Here is a 21,279-nt window from a genome sequence, read left to right on the forward strand (position 1 = left end):
CTTTTTATAAAAAGGGGACCAGAATGAGGGTCTAGACCCAGGAAGGAACTCTCGGTCCTGCCGTCCTGGCCTGGCTCGGAAGCCCTTTGTGACCCTGGGCACACCCCACCCACCTGGGACCTCGCTTTCTTGCCTTGGAGCAGAAAGGGCTGGAAGAAAATATTTCCTTTGCCCTGGACCCTCCTGCCACTCAGAGTCTGGGATGTGGGTCAACATGGCAATCTGCGCCCACCCCCACCCCCCGACATGCACACCCTGGAGCGAGGCATTTAGCCATCAGGCCCAGACCTTCCAGCCAGACAGTGGAGCCCTGGGGAGCCGGGCACCCACCTGGCCAGCTGGCTGACTCCCTGCAGGAACGTCGAGCTGCTCTCCAGAAGCGTCCACACGCCTTGCTCCTCCAGGGTGCAAAGCAGAGACTCACTGTTGAGTCTCCTGAACAAGAGCTGCATGGATCTGATCGTGACCCTGGAAGAAGGTGGGGCCGCGTGAGGCTGAGGCTGCCCTACTGGGAGCACCTGCCCTGCCTTCAATAAGCTCTTGGGTAAGCTCCGCACCCAGGCCCGTGAAGGGGTGCCCAACACAGGTGGGGAGACTTGCTCAGGACCCAAGAGCAGCCGTGGGAGACGGTGGGTCTGCAAACTCTGAAAACCACAAAGTGCTGGACCCACACAAGGGAGGGTCGTAAGCTGAGCTTCCAGAAATTTCTCCCCCCAACCAGGAAGGGAAAATGAGGACCTCTCAGTGGAGGTGACACTTGTAGTCCAGTGACTTCTTCTTCTTCTTCTTTTTAAGAACATTTATTTATTTGGCTGTACAGGGTCTTACAGTAGAGAATCTGCCTGCAATGTGGGAGACCCAGGTTCAATCCCTGGATCAGGAAGATCTCCTGGAGAAGGGAATGGCTACCCACTTCAGTATTCTTGCCTGGAGAAGCCCATGGACAGAGGTGTCTGGTGGGCTACATTCAGTCCATGGGGTTGCAAAGAGTTGGTCACTACTGAGCAATGAACACTTTCACTTTCACAGGGTCTTAGTTTCAGCACATGGGATCTAGTTCCCTGACCGGGGGTTGAACCTGGGCCCTCTACATTAGGACCTTGGAGTCTTAGCCACTGGACCACCAGGCAAGTCCCCAGTCGAGGGACTGCATCCAGCCCAGGACCACAGCCTCACCACACCACACCTTCCCACCCTCGAGCGCACCTCTGCAGGTTGACCTCCTCAGGCAGAGTCCCCGTGTGGATGAGTCTCCATGTCTTTAGGACGGGCGACACAGCCTCTGGGCCCTGGCTGCTGCCCAGCTGCAGGAGGAGCGTGTAGACAAGGTCCGGGAAGAGATCCAGGAGCCTGTTGTCCCAGTCCATCCTCTCAACGAGCAGGTGGATGGTGCACAGGGTCTGCAGAGAGGAGAGCCGGAGGCGGCAGGGGTCCCACCAAGCCCCCGAGGCGGGCCTTCCCCCTGCCTCACCATCAGAGGGTCCACTGCGGCCAGGCGCCAGATGTCGGCTTTGGAGGCAGCGTTGGCCCTGGGCGTGAACCTCGCCTGCAGCCGGCCCATCAGCGCGTGGAGCATCGTCCGGGCAAAGGGCACGTTCTCAGCCACAGCCAGCCACACCTCTGTCAGGTGGCTAGCCAGAGACAGGGGACAAGGACTGTGGGTTTGGGGTCATGTGCCCTGGCAAATCAAAGCCCCCTGGGGACCCCCGGGCAGCCCCTGGAGTAGGGGCTGGAGCCTGGAGGCGGGGTCTCAGGGAGGTGGGAGAGCCACCAAGGCTGCACAGCCAGAGGCCGAGTCCCGCCCCGCACCTCTGCCCACGGTCCTCCTGGGAAACCACGGCCCTCTCTGTCTCTCTCACGGAAGGTCCAGCTCTGCTGCTAGGGGACCCAGGAATCCCCACCGGGCCGACTGTGTGATGACTTCATGGACACGTCGGGTCATAGCCTCCCAGTGCTTGGTGTATCAGGCCGGCACCAGGCAGCTTGCTGATACCTATCACTTCCTCCTCCCAACACGTCTATGTGGAAGGAGCCTTCATCTCCATTCCACAGAAGAGGAAATTCTGCCCAAGAAGGTCAGGGAAGCTGCCAGACTACAGCTTGGAGCAGCCTTCTTGACCCCAAGTCCAAGCCTGCAGCCCTGCTGAGAAGGGGAGGGACAGTGACTTAACGAGCCTCTGCACACACACAGGTACAGGCACGTGGGGTCTGGTGGGCACTAAAGGGCTAAAGCCATGACTCCAACAGGATCAGCCTGCCTATTCGAATCCACAAAACCAAACACGTAAGTGCAGATAAGTGAGTTTTGTCAAGGATGGGGAAAATGTGGCAGGGGCCCAGTGGCAGGAACTGAATAGAAGGGTGGGCACAGCATGCTCATTAAAATCAACTCAGAAAGAAGCCACAGGAGTGCAAGGAAACCAGGGCGTGGGGACCTCAGCCCTATAACTCAAGAAACAGCTGAATGAGTTTGAAGGTGGCCCTGGGCTCCAGGAAACAATGCAGACTGGCTGACACCTTGATGCGTCTGAGACCCTGAGCCAAAGCCCCAGCTTGGCCAACCCAAGCTCCTGACCACACAAACCAGATGATAACCGGGTTGCTGTTCCAAGCTCCTGAGCTGGAAGCAATTTGTTATGCAGGAATAGCTAACTAATACAGCGAAAGCCAGCCTGCCAGAGGCCCCAGCCCAGCACTGCTCTGAGAGGGGCTAAACCTCGTTAAAGCACGCCACCTGCATGGCACTGCCCTACCTGGACCCAGGGAAGGGCTGCCCTCTGGAGGAGCAGCTCCCTGTGAAGTGGGGCCAGGCCTGCATTTCACATGTCTGACACCTGTGCTCGAAACTCTCCTTTGTCTGCTGCCAGCATCTGCCACATCTCTCTTCACCAAGCCTCAAGGCTGCCCTTTGCTCCTTGGTCTCTGCTGCTTTGGGGACGCCTGCTCTCCTCTTTCTGGGCCTTCCCCAGTATATACCAGTTCGATCCCAGCACACTCACTCGTCAAACTGGTGAGTTCCTACCAGCTGCCTGCGTGATGCCGTGACACAGACAAAGGGGCTGGGCACAGTTCAAGATAACAGGAAGAGGAAGGCTTGCCCTGCTTCCCTGTGAGGCCACCTGAGAGCCTGGGGGTCTGTCATTTCACCCCTCGGGCACCTGGGTCACTTCCCTCTCAGGGCCCCATTTGGAAAGGGGGAAGGGAGCTTCTCCAGAGGCCTGCTCGGGCCCTGGGGACCACGTCCTGTGGTCTGTCCGGCCTGGAGCTCTATACTCTGCAGGGAGGAGAGGGCCATCGAGGGGAGAGCCCAGAGGGGGCGGCCAGGACCTGTGAGATGTGGGCTCCGGACTCCAGCTTGATAGGAGGGAGCTGGAGCTTCAAGGCTCCAGGTCCGAGGTTCTCAGAGGCTGTACCAGCCACAGAGATGCAAGTGGGAGGGTCTGACCACCCCCTTCCCCTGACACAGGTCAGACGAGGCACTGCTCAAGGCCCTGGGCTCCTGGGACATGTCCGTGGTGGCCGTCTGGGGGGCACGGGAGGCAGAGGCCCCGCACCTGGGAACCCACCTCTCCATGGGCAGGGGCTGCCGCAGGAGCGCCGTGAGCACGGTCTCCTGGTGGTAGTGGGCCAGCAGGAGGAGGCCCTCGATCAGGAGACGCCGCACCTCCCGGTGGTCCACCACGGGCAGGTGCGCCAGGATGGCGCCCAGGATCTCGGGCACCTGGGGTGGGGGGCGGGGCATCACCAGGCAGCCCGGCCCTCGGGGGGCTCCTGCCCTCCCCCTGCCGCACACCCCTCCTCCTTCCCAGGTGGACGCTGGGCAGGCTAGTCCACTGGGGGCCAGGCACAGCTCGGCCCTTCCAGAGCATCCTCTGGTCTCTTCGGAGATTTTATCACATTTTAACGTGGGAGGTGCCGCGCTTCAGGAGGGCCAGCCTCAGGCCTCCAGCCCAGCGTCCACTCACTGACCAAGCCTCCTTCAACAGGTTCTTTCCCCTTCCAGAACCCGACTTCCTCCCACTCTTTATAATCACGGACTCGGGGATGGTGAGGAGCCCTTAGCAAGCGAGGCTGGGCCCCTCTGCCTGGCCCTCTAGGCTGGATGCACAGGCAGCCCCAGGCCCCAGCGGGCTGGGCCGCAAGCTGTCACCTTGTCCTCCAGCTCCTTGACCCGCATCTGGAGGAAGGTGCATATCCAGGTGACAGAGGCCTTGTCGTGCTGGAGGTCCATGGCCCCGAAGTTCTCGCAGAGCTTCTGGACCAGCGAGACCACCTCGTCGCAGTTGAACTGCAAGCAGGCCACCTACAGCCAGAGTAGGCTGTTCCTGGGTCCGACTCCAAGCCCAGGGGCTCCCCTGCCTGCCCTGCTCTGCTCAGTGTCCCAGCCCAGCCCAGCCCAACCCCATCCTCCTGCAAACCGTCCTGAGCCTCCTCTCGCCTCCTCGCCCAGCCTCTGGCCCTGTCAATCACGGGCCGGCTTGGAGATCACTCAGTGTAAAAGCCTGGAAGACTCTGGCCAACCCCTCCCTCACCCCATCGCCTGCCACCAACCCTCCGAATCCCGCACAAGGAGCTTCTCCCCAGACCCTCCCAGTCCTGCCTGTACGGCCCTGCAGCCTTCCCTGGGAGTGTCCTCTGGCCCCTGAGGCAGAAGAGGCCTCGCCTCTCTGCAGCCCCGAGGGTTTGGGCGGCCCTGGACACTTGCAGTCACCGGGTGCCGTCAGCCTGCCCATGGGCTGACACCTGTGTGCAGGGCCCCTGTTCAGTTCTTTCCGGGACCCCCGCAGTGTAGCATATGATATGGAAAAGAGAAGACAGCTGGGGTCTGTGACGCACCTACTGTGTGCCAGGCACCACGGTGGGGACTGTACATATCACAGGTCACTTAAATACACATGACTTGAGTCGGACCAAGGTCTGTGGAAGACCCAGGGAAGACCACCAGGAGAAGCCCGGCCCCGCCCCCAGAGATGGCCCAGGCACCCGGAGGCTACTCCCACACAGCCTTCCCGCTCATCACCTTGGAGATTCTGGAGGATATGCTGAAAATCTTCTCCATGTCTGAGCCCTGCAGGTCCTCCTTACATTTCTCAAGCTCCAGCTCTTTGGAGGCGCCCCAGGAGGAGCAGGTCTGGCTTGCTGTTGGGATACAATGTCAGGCACGACGGTCCAGAACCAAGGGCCCACATCGTGGTGGCCCCCTTTCCCGCCCCCGCCCCCAACGCTCCCACCTCCCCGCCCCTTGGGTTGCCTTGGTTCCCTGGGCCTGGACAGCTCTCCAGCATCTACATTCCCACCTCTCTTGCTTGGCCCCAGGAACCATCTCTGTGCACAGCTCAGATGGGCATTCTGCCAGCTGCCGAGCCAGAGGCAACCCACCTTGAAGGTCCCCCAACTGCCTTCCCCTCTGAGCTCGTTTCTGGCCAGTTCTGCCGCATCCTTAGTATCTGTGAGGCAACCCTGTCCAGTGGGGCCCTTCATGTGCCCTCAGCGAGTCATGCTGACACAATGAGCCTCTCCTTCTAGAAGCTTCCATGATCTCTCAGTGAACTCTGCACCCCTGTCCCCGCTGGTCACCCTTGCTTGTCTACAGAGAGACCACAATCCCTGCCGACCCCCAGGACAGCCCCACAGCCAACTCCCTGATATTGGTCCTCCCTCTGGGCCTGGAGAGCCCCAGTCCTGCCCACCCACACCACCCTTCCTGTACCGTGAAGATCCAGCAGGCTGGCCAGGACATCCATGGAGGCCAGGCGGGTTTTTCTGTGCGAGTCGCAGGTGCCTGGTGCAATGAGTCCCACCAGGCCACCAAACTGCCCCAGCTTCAGTGGGATCTGAGGGACGGGAGACCTCAGAGTTCACATCCTCTGTCTGGCCAAGCTCACCTGGTGATGCCCGAGGGCAGTGCAACCAGGGGCCAAAGAGAGTGATCCCTGCTCTGAAAGCACCCCTATTTGGGAAGGGAGAGGATGCTACCATCTGCCTGAGCCCAAGCTTCCATCCCCAGGCCCCCCAGCTTGGGCCCGGGAGGCTGAGCTTCCATCCCCAGGCCCCCCAGCTTGTCGTCCTCCCAAGGCCATCCCTGAAGACCAGACAGTCGAAGAGTAGGAAGATAACAAAGGAAGGAAGAGAGGTCTTGTGGAGCCGTGTCAGAGGCTCTATCACCAAAAAAACCTCATTGCTTTTCTAGATTTTGCGATGTTGATGGTATTTGTTAAGCTTTGTAAAATTTGTCATTTTGTAGGGATTCATTTTCTCATTCTAAGTAAATACTTTGCTAATCAATGTGATATTCATAATCGTGTGCCCCATTCTCTTAAAGAGGGCCCTCACACTGTGTGAACCTCAGGCCCCTCGAAACCCAGATCCACACCACGCCCTGCCAATCCTCTCTCACGACCCCAGAGGCCCAGGGCCAGCTCCCCCTGGGTCACCTTCAACATTCCCCAGTGATGCAGCCTCTTCCCAAGGGTCTCTCCAGGGGCAGAACTGGATTTCAGAGGTGTTTCCTCTCCTGGGATAGAGACTGGCTTTTCCCTGTGGGTGTCAGTGGGGCAGGCTGTGGGGGTGGGGGGGCGGGTCTCTGGGACTCACGCAGACGCCGACGCTTTGGACATAGATTTTCATGAGATGGAGATGGAGGTTCACTGCTTTTTCCCGCTCCCATTCTTTCTCCGACAAGATCCACTTCTCCAGGAGCTATGGGTATAGCCCAGAACACAGAAGGGCCTTCAAAATCCCGAGGCCAGCCTTTCCCGGCCAGCTGCTGCTCTCCTCCTCTCTCCCACTCAGAGCCTGATTTTCAAAGCTCTGGGAGGTTCCCAGGTTCCCCTGCCCCAACACTAGGGAGATGAGGCCACGAGCAAACGGAGAACAAGGCCAACATCCTCAGCAAGCTGGCACTTGGCTGAGGAGTTTGGCTTTGTTGCGAGTGTTGGACTGTAGGGGAAAACGCCACTAGCTCAGTCCATCCTGCACTCCAGCACCTGCGTGCCCCTGCACCTAACAACATGGCTTAGCAAAACAGGGAGCAAAAACTGATAGAACTGAAGGGAGAAGCGGACAAATCCACAGTGACAGAGATTTCCGACCTCCATCTCTGTAACTGATGCAGAGAAGACAAAAGCAGGAAGGATATAGAAAACTTGGACAACACTTCCAACCATACCTGGCTTAAGTGATATTTGGGAACATATCATTCAGTGCAGCAGAACACTTCCCAAGCACACACAGAACGTTCGCCAAGATAGATCATACGTGGGCAACAAATTAAGTCTTGATGGATTTAAAAGGCTTTGAATTGTACAAAGTATGTCCTCAGACTACAGTGGAGTTAAACTAGAATCAAAACCAAAAAGGTCTCTGGAAAACTCTCAAATATTTGGAAATTTCTTGATGACCCATGGGTCAAAGGAGAAGTCAAAAGAGAAATGAAAATGCATCTTGGAACTAAAATTAGAACAGAACATATCGATATTTGTGGGGTATAGCTTCAAAGAACAAAGTCAGTGGACTTATACTATCTGGTCCTGATTTCAAGACTTACTAAAATGTTGACAGGGTTATAATGAAGACAGGATGGCAGTGGTGTAAAGAAGGACAAAAACATCAGTAGAGCAGAACAGGTATGTAGAAATAGACCCACACATATGCGGTCAATTGATTTCTGACAAAGATGCAAAGGTAATTCAGTGGAGAAAAGATAGTCTTTCCATCAAAGGTGCTGAAACAATTGGTTAACCATGTGCAAAAAAATTAAAATAAATTAAACTTTGATCCATATTTGAAAACTGAGCTCAAAATACATCATAGACTTCAATGTAAAGCCTGAAACTGTCAAGTTCTAGAAGAAAATCTAGGAGAAAATCTTTGTGACCTTGGTTAGTAAAGATTTCTTAGTCGTGATGCCAAAAACATGATATATAAAAGAAAAAATAATAAATTAGACTTCATCAAGGTTAGAAATTTTTTCTCTTCAAAAGAATCTGTGAAATTAATGAAAATGCAAGTCACAGACCAGGAGAAAATATTTGCAAATCACATATCTGATAAAGGATTTACTTCTAGAATATATACAACCTCCAAAAAATCAATAATAAGAAAGCAAACAATCCAAGTTTTTAAAAAGCCCTGCTGCTGCTGCTGCTGCTGCTGCTAAGTCGCTTCAGTCATGACCGACTCTGTGAGACCCCACAGACGACAGCCCACCAGGCTCCCCCGTCCCTGGGATTCTCCAGGCAAGAACACTGGAGTGGGTTGCCATTTCCTTCTCCAATGCATAAAAGTGAAACGCGAAAGCGAAGTTGCTTAGTCGTGTCCAACTCTTAGCGACCCCATGGACTGCACTAGCAATACTATATTCAAAAATACCAAGATTATGAAAGACAAAGACTGATAAATTGTTCCAAATTGAAGGAGAGAGACAAGAGAGATAAGACAATTAAATGCAATTCATAATCCAGATTAGATCCTGGTTCTGGGAGGAAATAACTATGAAGGTCATTATTGGGCAATTTGTGAAATATGAATATGGAAAATTGATTGACTACAGCTGGTATCAGTGTTAAATTCCGTGATTTTGAACAGTATATTGTTATATAAGAGAAGATTCTTGTTGTTGATGTATAGAGCTAACTCTCCATGATTCAAAAGGGGTGTGTGTGTGTGTGCGTATGTAATGTAAAGAGGAAAAAAAAAAGGGAAAAAGAACATGTCACAAAATATTAAGAATTGTGTTGTGGATCTGGGTGAAAGGCATGCAGGAGTTCTTTGTACTGTTCTTGCAACTTTTCAGCTTTTAAGAATTTAACTTCAACTTGTAAGAACATTTTGTGATATTGAAATGTCACAAAATATTAAGAATTGTGGATCTGGGTGAAAGGCATACAGGACTTCTTTGTACTGGTCCTTGCAACTTTTCAGCCAGCTTGAAGCTTTGTCTAAAGAAAATTACCAAATCAATTCTTAACGCATGCCTGTTTCCCACTGAGAGTCTGGCCCTCGGACCAGCATTCTGGGCCACCACCGGCTCCTGGCCCTCCTCCAGGCAACTCACATGCACCATCTCCTGAAGCCCCTTGGGGTCTAGGTGTCTCTGCATGAGGCCCTCCATCAGCTGCTCCAGGGCATGCAGGGCGTTCGTATACAGGGTCTGTGGCCAAGAGAAGGGAGAGCTCGGCAGCAGTGGGGGAACAGCCACCTGCCAGGACTCTGGGTGGCCCATGCCAGGATCATATATTGTGAGATGGTCTGATAACTTCCTTTTGACTTCTGCTCAGACTGAGTTCTTTATGCTCCTTATGTGACATATAAGACAACCTCAAGAGGAACCCATTTTGCAAAGCAGGAAACTGGACTCCTAGAGCCCAGCTCTCCTGACCCCTGGCATCCAGGGCCAGGACCTAGAGGCACAGATGACTGTTGGGAAACAGTCATCCAGTCAGGGACTACGTTTCCCAGGATTCCTTGCAGCTAGGTGGAGCCATGTGACCAAGTTCTGGCCAATAAGGAGGGCCAAATGGCTCATAAATCCTCCAGACTCTCTCTGGAGCTGGGTCTGCCCACCTGAGGAGCCATGGGGCCTCTGTCAGTCCACATTCCTGAACAACTGCAGGAAGCAGCCCCCTCTCCACCTCTGCTGCCAACTGGACATCATTTGAGTAAGAAAACAATCATGTTAAAGCATGAAGATTTCAGTGTATATGTTACAGCAGCTAGCATCACCTTACATTACTGACAGAAGCTGTTGTACTTTGCTGCCCCGACCACTCCCAGATGGTCCGGGACGGTGGGCTCCCAGCACTGTTAACTTGGAAGTTAACATCAACTTCCAAGTACTGATCCAGAAAATGAGGTGGCCAGGAGGGACCTACCTTAATGGACTCATTGCTGTCTCCTGGGGGTTGGAGAGAAATTACAGAGTGTATACTAATATCCATCAGCTCACTGCTTTCCTCTGTGGCGTAGAAAGGCTTCAGTTTGCTAGAGAAAGAAGTGATAAGAGGAGTGATCAGTGGGGAACTGAGACCTGCTCTGCCCAGGCTGGGGGGTGGTGGGAGGAGCCATATCACAGAATGAGGAAGGGGCCAGCTTCTCTGTTTGGGGGTTCAGGTGTCTGTCCCCCCACAAGGGCCCTGGCTCCACCCACTGGTGTCCACTGTCTGTCTGTGACTGAAGGGGAGACTCAGGTGTCCACAGCTGCCTCTCCTATCACTGCCTGCTCTGAGTCTCTTTCTCCTGTTCAGAAACATTCCATTGGTCCTCCCTGATCGCATCCGCAGACTTTGCTTCTGGTTGGTCCTGGCCCAGGAGTTTTCAAATGGAATACCTGGACCAGGAGCAGCAGCAGCATCCCCTTGGAGTTTATTAGAAAATGCAAACTCTACGTCTCCACCTCAGAGCTGCTGAATCAAAAACTCTGTAGTGGACTTCCCTGGCAGTCCAGTGGTTAAGGCTTTGCCATACAGTGCCAGAGGTGCAGGTTCGATCCCACATGTCTTGTGGCCACAAAGCCAAAACATAAAACAGAGGCAATACTGTAACAAATTCAATAAAACTTTTTTTAAAATGGTCCACATTTAAAAAAAAATCTTAAAAAAAAAACCAAAAAACTTCTGGATTGGAGGCCATCTGTGTTTTAATAAACCTTTGGTGGTAGTAGCTAGTTGCGTGATGCACGCCAGCTGATTCTCTTTCTGTCCCCTTCATAGGTGGATCTCAAGCCTAGTTGCATACTAGAATCACAGGAGAGCTTTCTAAGGGCCCCAGGGGCCATGCCCAGCTCCAGGGATCCTTATTTAAGTCTTTGGTGGGGCAGGGTATCAGAATTGTTACAAGTTCCTCATTGGCTCTGTTTTGCCTTCAGAAGGGAGAGCCACCTCCTTCTTGAACTTCAAACTCCTGCCTTCCAAAGGGGTCCTGTATTTCACCTTTCTAGGAACCTTCTGCTCCTACCCAAATCCAGTAATTTTGTTTAAAGTGAAAGTGTTCGTATCCAACTCTTTTTGACAACCTGGACTATAGCCCGTCCGTGGAGTTCTGCAAGCAAGAATCTGGAGTGGGTTGCCATTCCCATCTCCAGGGGGTCTTCCTGACCAAGGGATCAACTGATTGCAGGCAGATTCTTTACTGTCCGAGCCATCAGGAAAGCCCCGAAGGAGGTGCAACCTCCCCAGAGGCTCTGAGAGGGGGCCTCAGACCTTGTCTCCAGCCCAGGGTGGCACTTGGGGCCTGGTCAGGGCCCGGCTCACCTCAAGTATGAGAGGGCATCCATGGCCATGGTCCGCACGGGAGAAACCAGGCTGTCAGTCGGTTCTGCTTTGATGATCGCCTGCCGGGATGGCAGGGCAGTGAGCCGCCAGGCCAGCCGGAGTCCCGCGATGGCCAGGGAGGGGCTCGGGCACACAGTGACCACGATGGCAGGGGCATTCCCTGGGTTACAGCCAGGAGGGCCTGACGTTGTGCGATGGGCTCCGATACCGCATGCACTTTCGTTCTTTTCATGATCAGTTGGCCTTTGACGTTTTAGGCGAAGTTGCTCAGTCGTGTCCAACTCTTTGTGATCCAAGGACTATACAGTCCCTGGAATTCTCCAGGCCAGAATACTGGAGTGGGTAGCCTTTCCCTTCATCGGGGGATCTTCCCAACCCAGGGATCGACTCAAGTTTCCTGCTTTGCAGGCAGATTCCTTACCAGCTGAGCTATGAGGGAAGCACAGGGGAAGCAGCAAAATCTCATGGGAGGAGTGGAGCTAAGATGGGCCGGTGCCTCTAGCTCATTTCTGCCAATTACTGTGTGTCCTTGGGCAAATCACTTCCTCAGCCTGGGCCCTTGCTCAGGTGTGACATGAGGACTTGGGGCCTGGTCCACAGGGCTGTGCCAGGCTGGTGTGAAATTACATACGTGTCGCTCTCGACCCTGAGCAGGAGCCTAATGAGTGTCGGATTCTTTCTCAGGGCCTCCTGTTCCATCTGCATCTCCCTTCCCTCCAGGCTGCTGTCAGTGCAGCCAGAGGGTGTCCAGGGGCCAGGGCTTCCATTGCAGGGAGTGGAGAGGTCTGGGGACGAGGGACAGGGGCTGACCCACAGCCTCAGCTGCCCCTGTCACTGCCTCTTGCCTTTGGACAGCTGGTACTTTCTAGACCTTAACAAAGTTCTGGGCAAAAGTAGCTATAAGTCCTGCCTACGGCAGAGCCCGACCTCTTGGTCCTGACTATGGAGAAATGTTGGGTTAGCTAGGGCTGACCCATGGGGCTTGTCTCCCAGCCCTGAACCAGACACCTCAGGGGCATTACCAGGCTTGAGGGCAGGGGTCTTCAGCCCCAGCTTCTAGAATGTTTCCTGGCCATGAAAACCTTTATCAGATATAAGAATGTCACATGCAGAACACCTACAGTCAGGTCAAAGCCAAACTGAGAGAGACAGGCGGTGCCTCGGAGACCCCTGTCACCCCTTGGGCTTCAGATGGCCTCAGGTCAGCAGAGTGAGATCTCCCAAACTGCCCAGGATGGAGGAAGCCCCCCAGATGGCTTACCATGATAATGCCAGTCAGAGTCGCCTTTTGGGCAAATTGGAAGTCTTCCAGGTCTTTGATGTTCTTGATGGCATCCGTGACCTGCACCACGCTCTTCATGAAGGCCAGTTTGAGGCAGATGTCCTGTGACCATGACGAGGGGCAGGGAGGACCTTGTGTGGGTGAGCCCCAAAGACCCCAAGACCAAGCCCCTGCTCCCGGACCCTGGGGCCACATAGAACACCCTCTCCCCTGCTGGGAAAGTATCAGTATCAGGGGCACGCTGAGAGACGGCCACCCCATTCTGCCCTTCAGCAACCTGGCGGGGACATGGGCCAGGCGCTGGACAGGGCACAGCCCCCCAGTGGCCCCCCAGAAGGTGCTGCATCCTAAACCCCTCCATCCTGAGCCTGAGTACAGCAATGCCAGTCAGGGGCACCTTCACTGACCAGAGGATCTGAGCCCTGCGCATCACTGTAGGGGCAGAGCAAGTTATGGAGGTCAAATCAGTTTTGCTTTTAAGGCATGCACAACACATCATGCGAAATGAGATCAGCCAGTCTCAAAAGGACAAGCACTGTGATTTCAGATTATATGAGATGCCTGGAGCGTCACCATCATAGAGACAGGAAGTAGAAGGGTGGATGCCAGGAGCTAGGGGAGGGGGACTGGGGAGTTGATGCTAGTGGGCACAGAGTCTCAATTTAGGAAGATGAAGGTCTGGAGATGAATGATGGTGATGGCTGCTCAACAGTTTGAATGCACTTAATGCCACACTAGTAATGCTCAAAATTCTCCAAGCCAGGCTTCAATAGTACGTGAACCGTGAACTTCGTTCAAGCTGGATTTAGAAAAGGCAGAGGAACCAGAGATCAAATTGCCAACATCCATTTGATCATCTAAAAGCAAGAGAGTTCCAGAAAAACATCTACTTCTGGTTTATTGACTATGCCAAAGCCTTTGACTGTGTGGATCACAACAAACTGTGGAAAATTCTGAAAGAGATGGGAATCCCAGACCACCTGACCTGCCTCTTGAGAAATCTGTATGCAGGTCAGGAAGCAACAGTTAGAAGTGGACATGGAACAACAGACTGGTTCCAAATAGGAAAAGGAGTACATCAAGGCTGTATATTGTCACCCTGTGTATTTAACTTATATGCAGAATACATCATGAGAAACGCTGGGCTGGATGAAGCACAAGCTAGAATCAAGATTGCCAGGAGAAATATCAATAACCTAAGAAAAGCAGATGACACCACCCTCAGCAGAAAGCAAAGAAGAACTAAAGAGCCTCTTGATGAAAGTGAAAGAGGAGAGTGAAAGAGTAGGTTAAAGCTCAACATTCAGAAAACTAAGATCATGGCATCTGGTCTCATCACTTTATGGCAAATAGATAGGGAAACAGTGGAAACAGTGACAGACTTTATTTTGGGGGGGCTTCAAAATCACTGTAGATGGTGACTGCAGCCATGAAATTAAAAGACACTTGTTCCTTGGAAGGAAAGTTATGACCAAACTAGACAGCATATTGAAAAGCAGAGACATTACTTCGCCAACAAAGGTCTGTCTAGTCAAGGCTATGGTTTTTCCAGTAGCCATGAATGGATGTGAGAGTTGAACTGTAAAGAAAGCTGAGTGCCAAAAAATTGATGCTTTTGGAGAAGACTCTTGAGAATCCCTTGGACTTCAAGGAGATCCAATCAGTCCATCTTAAAGGAAATCAGTCCTGAATATTCATTGGGAGGACTGATGCTGAAGCTGAAACTCTAATACTATGGCAACATGAAGTGAAGAACTGACTCATTGGAAAAGACTCTGATGCTGGGAAAGATTGAAGGCAGGAGGAGAAGGGGACGACAGAGGATGAGATGGTTGGATGGCATCACCGACTCAATGGACATGAGTTTGTGTAAACTCCAGAAGTTGGTGATGGACAGGGAGGCCTGGTGTGCTGCGGTCCATGGGGTCGCAAAGAGTCGGACACGACTGAGTAGCTGAACTGAACCAATGAACTGCATGCTTAAAAGTGGTTACAATGACAAATTTCACATCTTGTACTTCACCACAGTTTTCAAAACAGTAATAATAAAGTCATTTCTCCTTTATTCCCTGATTTTCTCCTCCTTGCCTTTCCAAGAAAGCAGCCAGTCCCTTTGCCTCTCTGAAGACAGCCCCTTTCTTGACCCTTATGAAAGGGCTTGGGGTCAGATGTCAGGATAGGGGCAGAGGTGAGAGAAGGCATGTGCGAGGGCTGGGCAAGGGCTTGTCCTATGACTTCAGCAACCCACAATTACCCCTACTCAGTAATGGGGGAAGGGCTGCTCCCCACCGCTGATACCCCACACTCCCCCGGCCCCTGCAGCAGAGAACAGCAGAGATTGGGGCAATGATTTTCCCAAATGCTGAGTGACTGACAGGACTCCAGGACTTGAATCTCCTGGGTGGGGCTGGCAGTGCCCAGATAATGATGCAGGGTGGCTCTCCCCCCGCCCCAGCCTGGAGCTCAAGGAGGGCATCGTCAGGGCAGGCGTGTCGGTGGGATCCCGGGGTTACCTGGCAGCTGCTGGAGTAGTGGTGGATGATCTTGGCGGTGATGGGGTTGTCCACGTGGATGAGAAGCATCTGCGGGTGGCAGTATGAGGCCACGCAGCTGTACATCACCATGAGCGCGCCCTTCACCGTCTCCCGCCTCCAGGGATGGTCCTTCTGTGAGGCCAACGAGAAGGGGAAGAAACCACTGTGGCCATTGGGGAGGGGATCTATTCCTTCAGGTGTCTCCTGGGCACCTGAAGTGCTCAGTCATGTATTCAATCATTGGGCACACCTTTATTGACCTCCTGCTATACGCTATGCCCTGGCTGTAGTGTGGTGAGCAAGTCAGACTTGGCCATGACTGCCCGCCCGGTTGCAGGGGTTTTGTGCAGACACCCCAACCAGAGGCAGCTGTGTGTGCCTTCATGCCTTCACCTACTGAGCACCTGCTCTGGGCCAGGGACTCCTGAGTCACTGATGATTCACTGGGAACAGAGAGCCTCAGACTAGCTCTTCCAGGAGGAGGTGTTGGAGGCCACCCAACCCACCATGGAAGGAGGGGCAGGGGAGCCCACATTCTCCAGGCTTTGAATAGAAATCCAGGTTTCAGGCACCACTTTGTGGAGAAGCTGGGACACTCCCAATTCTCTCTCTCTAAACTAGCAGATCCCCAGGGCAAGGGTCCAAGGTCAAGGCCAAAACTTGAGGCATCAGTGACTCAGCTGGTGGCCCCCTGGGGGCTCAGCCAGCCCGGGGTACTGTGCCCTGCGGATGGAATGGACAGCCTCCAGAGACCAGCTCTTGGCTGCCTTGGTCCAATTCCCCACTCCACTTTGGTGAAGGAGACACAGAGGGGAGTTTCTTACTGAGATCCAGTAAGATGGCAAGGAGAGCCAACCAGTGCACCCTAAAGGAGATCAGTCCTGAATAGTCATTGGAAGGACTGATGTTGAAGCTGAAACTCCAATACTTTGGCCACCTGATGCAAAGAGCTGACTCATCTGAAAAGACCCTGATGCTGGGAAAGATTGAGGGCAGGAGGAGAAGGGGACGACAGAGGATGAGATGGTTGGATGGCATCACTGACTCAATGGACATGAGTTTGAGTAAACTCTGGGAGTTGGTGATGGACAGGGAGACCTGGTGTGCAGTGGTTCATGGGTCGTAAAGAACTGGACATGACTGAGCGACTGAACTAAACTGAACTGAACTGAGGAGCCTTGGTTGGGTGCTGAGAGCACCATTCTAAGAGGCCTCCAGAGAGCTCACAATGGAGCAAGGGTGCCTCACCCGCCAGGCGCCGATCTGCCAGGACTGCTCCGACTCCTGGATCCTCTCTTCAAAGTCATGGAGCACGCCCAGCACCGTCTTCACCTGGCCCCGGGCACACAGGCCAAAGCACAGGATCACGCCCTGCAGGGAGGCCCAGTGGGCAGGCTGAGGGCGGGGGGGCTGGGGAACACCCTGTCCACTGCCCCCCCACACACGGATAAACACACAGGCACGCACACACACACAAGCACGCACACAGCACGTCCTCCCAAGGCCCGGAGGGGAGCACGGGGCACCCTCACCTCCCGGTCGAAGTCGTTGCTGTAGTCTGTCTTGTACAACAGCTCCAGCAGCAGCACCTCCACCTTGTCGGCCTCCAGGCCTGTAGCCAGGGTGAAGCCCAAGGCCCGGTACAGAAAGCCCTGGCGAGGCGGAAGGGACAGAGGGAGCCTCAAGCCTCCAACCCGGCCCTCTGGGGTCACTGCCAAGGGCAGGTCCCTACTTGTTCCTCCAGATTTAAAAATATGCCTTTTGTATATTTTTAAAAACAAGTATCCAGGGAGTTGGTGATGGACAGGGAGGCCTGGCGTGCTGTGATTCATGGGGTCGCAAAGAGTCGGACACGACTGAGAGACTGATCTGATCTGATCCAGGCTAATCTGAGAGGTTAGGCTGTAGCAGGGCAGGCATATTAGCAGGAGTGGGGGCCAAGTTTCTCTCCTATATAAACTGAATCAATCTACACTCCCACCAACAAACCTAGGAGCACTTATCCTCCTGCCTTCTCTCTGCCTTAGGATATCATCCACGAGAGGTGGAATGTTTGCACCTTGGTGAGTCATCTTTGCATCTTCTCATGATCCAACCTTGGAATTCCTGCCTCTATTCTTTCCCCACTGTTGGATTATTTCTCTTATTTTTTGTTTACAAGAATGTTGTGTGTACATTTGGGAAAAAATAACGAGAATGGACATATATTATCTCACTTAATCTGTACAACAACTCTGAAAGGCAAATGCGTATTTTGAGACAAGAAAATTAGCAGGAAGTAGTAGAACCGGGGTTTAAAATCAAGCAGTCAAAAAGCCAAAACATAATACAGAAACAATACCATCACAAATCAAAAAAGACTTCTAAAAAAATGGTCCACATAAAAAAAAAATCTTAAAGGAAAAAATAAAACCAAGCATAGCCTGAGGCTCACTTCTTAAGTGATCACTCTTGTCCATATTTCCCCAGTGTCTCATTTCTCTTTTGATTTGATTCATAGTGATTTCATTTGGTCATGCAGACAATTTTCATTTTCACAGAGTACAGTCTCTTTCTTTTCCTTTGTCTTTCTAAAAGATTCTTTTTATGCATATGAAGGTCTGTTCTATTCCATGTTAAGACTATAAAAATATTCATCAGTATATTCTTCCCGTCACTCCATGGTTGTATTTCATTTCATTCACTTACATCTTTGTTCTGGGAGAATAAATCCTTCTCTAATGAGCTTTTTAAAAAATATGCTCTTAGCTATTATTCTCTTACATTTTTTTCATTAGGGCAAACGTGGAAATAATCTCGTCAAATAAAACTGTCAGATTTCCACAAATTTCCCTTTTGGGAAAATTAGAAGTAAATTGCATTGCAGATTTTTTTTTTTTTTTTTTGGCTGCATCACTTGCTGAGCAGGATCTTAGTTCCCTGACGAGGGATTAAACCCTTCCCCGCTGCAGTGGAAGCACGGAGTCCTAACAGTGGACACCAGGGAAGTCCCTGCATTGCAGATTAACTTGAGAAAAAAGGACACCTGAGCAACACTGAGCCTTCCTATCCAAGAAGAAGAGAGTGTACGTGGTCAGGTTTCTCCCAGCCTCTCTGCCCCTTGTAGTTTGGGGTCCCCACCTTGGTCCCACACGTTTCATGCACTCACTATTTTATTTGCTTACACATTTTACATTGTGCTGCTGCTTTGAATGGGTCTCTCTTCATTATGCCATATTTTTGTTTTGTTTGTTTATAGGAGAGATGATGGTTTTGCCTGTTACTTTTGGGGAAAGAATGACTCTATCTACCGGAATTACAAATCTGGAGGCTTCAGCAGCCTTGCTCCCCGTACCCCCAGAGGATGCCTGTCTGAGTGATGAAGAGTCTGGGAGAGTCCTGATGAAATTCCTTAAGCCACTGTATCTAATCGTGACGTTTTAAGCTACCTGAGCCAATGAAACCCTATTTATTTGTTTACTTTCCTTTAAGCTAGGTGAGTTATTGTAATAAGGTTGAATTATATGCATTGGCTTATTAAATACTATATACAAGTTTCTTTCAAATGGGCATCTGGCCCCGAACTGACATCTGATAAGATCTTGCACCCACAAATCTATACCATTTAGCTACAGAAGATAGACATTGCTGTGTATATTTTACATCTGCTATTATGAAGGGTGCATATTTGAACAAATGAAAACTTTAGTTGACTTCTCTAAAAAGTCTTTTTAAACATCTTTCAGTTCAGTTCAGTTCAGTTCAGTTGCTCATTCGTGTCCGACTCTTTGCGACCCCATGAATCGCAGCACGCCAGGCCTCCCTGTCCATCACCAACTCCCAGAGTTCACTCAGACTCATATCCATCGAGTCGGTGATGCCATCCAGCCATCTCATCCTCTGTCATCCCCTTCTCCTCCTGCCCCCAATCCCTCCCAGCATCAGAGTCTTCCCAATGAATCCACTCTTCGCATGAGGTGGCCAAAGTACTGGAGTTTCAGCTTTAGCATCATTCCTTCCAAAGAAATCCCAGGGCTGATCTCCTTTAGAATGGACTGGTTGGATCTCCTTGCAGTCCAAGGGACTCTGATGACTCTTTTCCAACATCGCAGTTCAAAAGCATCAATTCTTCAGCACTCAGCTTTCTTCACAGTCCAACTCTCAGATCCATACATGACCACTGGAAAAACCATAGCTTGTACACATTGCCAATCACCCCACATTCCCCTCATCCGTGACAACCACCCATCTAATTTTCTGTCTCATTAGATTTGCCTGCTCTGGATATTTCAAATAAGTAGAACCATATCATTCATGGGCCTTTGCATCTGGCTTCTTGCACTTAGTGTAATGCTTTCAAGGATCATCCTTTCTGTAGCAGATGTAAGCACTTCACTCCTTTTCATGGCTGAATAATACTCTGTTGTATGGATGGAGTACATTTTGTTTACTCATCATCGACTGATGAACACTTGAGTTTTTTCCACGTTTTGGCTTTCCAAATGATGTTGCTCTGAATATTAACGTACAAGCTCTTATGTGGACATATGTTTTCATTTCTTCTTGGCATATATAATTAAGAGCATAATTGCCAGGTCATAGGTAGCTCCAGATTTAACATTTCAAGGAAATGCCAAACTGTTTTTCAAAAACACTGTACCATTTTGTATTTATACCAGCAATATATCAGAGTCCCAATTTTTCCATACTCTTGTCAATATTTGTTATTATCTGTGTTTTTGATTACAGCCATCCTTGTGAGTGTGGAGTAAAGTCTTGCGGTTTTGATTTCATTTCCTTAGACATCCTGGAATGTGAAGTCAAGTGGGCCTTAGAAAGCATCACTATGAACATAGCTAGTGGAGGTGATGGAATTCCACATGAGCTATTCCAAATCCTGAAAGATGATGCTGTTAAAGTGCTGGACTCAATATGCCAGCAAATTTGGAAAACTCAGCAGTGGCCACAGGACTGGAAAAGGTCAGTTTTCATTCCAATCCCAAAGAAAGGCAATGCCAAAGAAAGCTCAAGCTACTGCACAATTGCACTTATCTCACATGCTAGTAAAGTGATGCTCAAAATTCTCCAAGCCAGGCTTCAGCAATATGTGAACCGTGAACTTCCTGATGTTCAAGCTGGTTTTAGAAAAGGCAGAGGAACCAGAGATCAAATTGCCAATATCCACTGGATCATGGGAAAAGCAAGAGAGTTCCAGAAAAACATCTATTTCTGCTTTATTGACTACACCAAAGCCTTTGACTGTGTGGATCACAATAAACTGTGGAAAATTCTGAAAGAGATGGGAATCCCAGACCACCTGACCTGCCTCTTGAGAAATCTATGTGCAGGTCAGGAAGCAACAGTTAGAAGTGGACATGGAGCAACAGACTGGTTCCAAATAGGAAAAGGAGTACATCAAGGCTGTATATTGTCACCCTGCTTATTTAACTTCTATGCAGAGTGCATCATGAGAAACGCTGGGCTGGAAGAAGCACAAGCTGGAATCAAGATTGCTGGGAGAAATATCAATAACTTCAGATATGCAGATGATACCACCCTTATGGCAGACAGTGAAGAGGAACTAAAAAGCCTCTTGATGAAAGTGAAAGAGGAGACTGAAAAAGTTGGCTTAAAGCTCAACATTCAGAAAATGAAGATCATGGCATCTGGTCCCATCACTTCATGGGAAATAGATGGGGAAACAGTGGAAACAGTGTCAGACTTCATCTTTTGGGGCTCCAAAATCACTGCAGATGGTGACTGCAGCCATGAAATTAAAAGACACTTACTCCTTGGTAGGAAAGTTATGACCAACCTAGATAGCATATTAAAAAGCAGAGACATTACTTTGCCAACAAAGGTCCATCTTGTCAAGGCTATGGTTTTTCCAGTGGTCATGTATGGATGTGAGAGTTGGACTGTGAAGAAAGCTGAGTGCCGAAGAATTGATGCTGTTGAACTTTGGTGTTGGAGAAGACTCTTGAGAGTCCCTTGGACTGCAAGGAGATCCAACCAGTCCATTGTGAAGGAGGTCAGCCCTGGGTGTTCTTTGGAAGGAATGATGCTAAAGCTGAAACTCCAGTACTTTGGCCACCTCATGCGAAGGTTGAATCATTGGAAAAGACTCTGATGCTGGGAGGGATTGGGGGCAGGAGGAGAAGGGGACGACAGAGGATGAGATGGCTGGATGGCATCACGGACTCGATGGATGTAA

General features: G+C 51.2%; 1 protein-coding gene across 1 annotated transcript in view; it reads right to left on the bottom strand.

Annotated features, from left to right (window-relative positions):
* Nucleotides 1-21,279, bottom strand: part of MROH2A (maestro heat like repeat family member 2A) — a 56,092-nt gene that overhangs the window by 7,607 nt on the left and 27,206 nt on the right. Inside the window, exons 20-34 of the mRNA XM_027537968.1 lie at nucleotides 16,619-16,738; nucleotides 16,335-16,457; nucleotides 15,066-15,218; nucleotides 12,532-12,654; nucleotides 11,250-11,329; nucleotides 9,873-9,981; nucleotides 9,056-9,151; nucleotides 6,595-6,699; nucleotides 5,711-5,834; nucleotides 5,021-5,139; nucleotides 4,151-4,303; nucleotides 3,567-3,721; nucleotides 1,472-1,631; nucleotides 1,207-1,400; nucleotides 331-468 (exon numbers count right to left, since the gene is read on the bottom strand). Of these exons, the coding sequence (XP_027393769.1) occupies nucleotides 331-468; nucleotides 1,207-1,400; nucleotides 1,472-1,631; nucleotides 3,567-3,721; nucleotides 4,151-4,303; nucleotides 5,021-5,139; nucleotides 5,711-5,834; nucleotides 6,595-6,699; nucleotides 9,056-9,151; nucleotides 9,873-9,981; nucleotides 11,250-11,329; nucleotides 12,532-12,654; nucleotides 15,066-15,218; nucleotides 16,335-16,457; nucleotides 16,619-16,738 (1,952 nt within the window). The remainder of the gene's footprint in view (nucleotides 1-330; nucleotides 469-1,206; nucleotides 1,401-1,471; nucleotides 1,632-3,566; nucleotides 3,722-4,150; nucleotides 4,304-5,020; nucleotides 5,140-5,710; nucleotides 5,835-6,594; nucleotides 6,700-9,055; nucleotides 9,152-9,872; nucleotides 9,982-11,249; nucleotides 11,330-12,531; nucleotides 12,655-15,065; nucleotides 15,219-16,334; nucleotides 16,458-16,618; nucleotides 16,739-21,279) is intronic.

This window comes from Bos indicus x Bos taurus, chromosome 3 (genome assembly GCF_003369695.1).
Source record: "Bos indicus x Bos taurus breed Angus x Brahman F1 hybrid chromosome 3, Bos_hybrid_MaternalHap_v2.0, whole genome shotgun sequence".
NCBI lineage: Eukaryota > Metazoa > Chordata > Mammalia > Artiodactyla > Bovidae > Bos > Bos indicus x Bos taurus.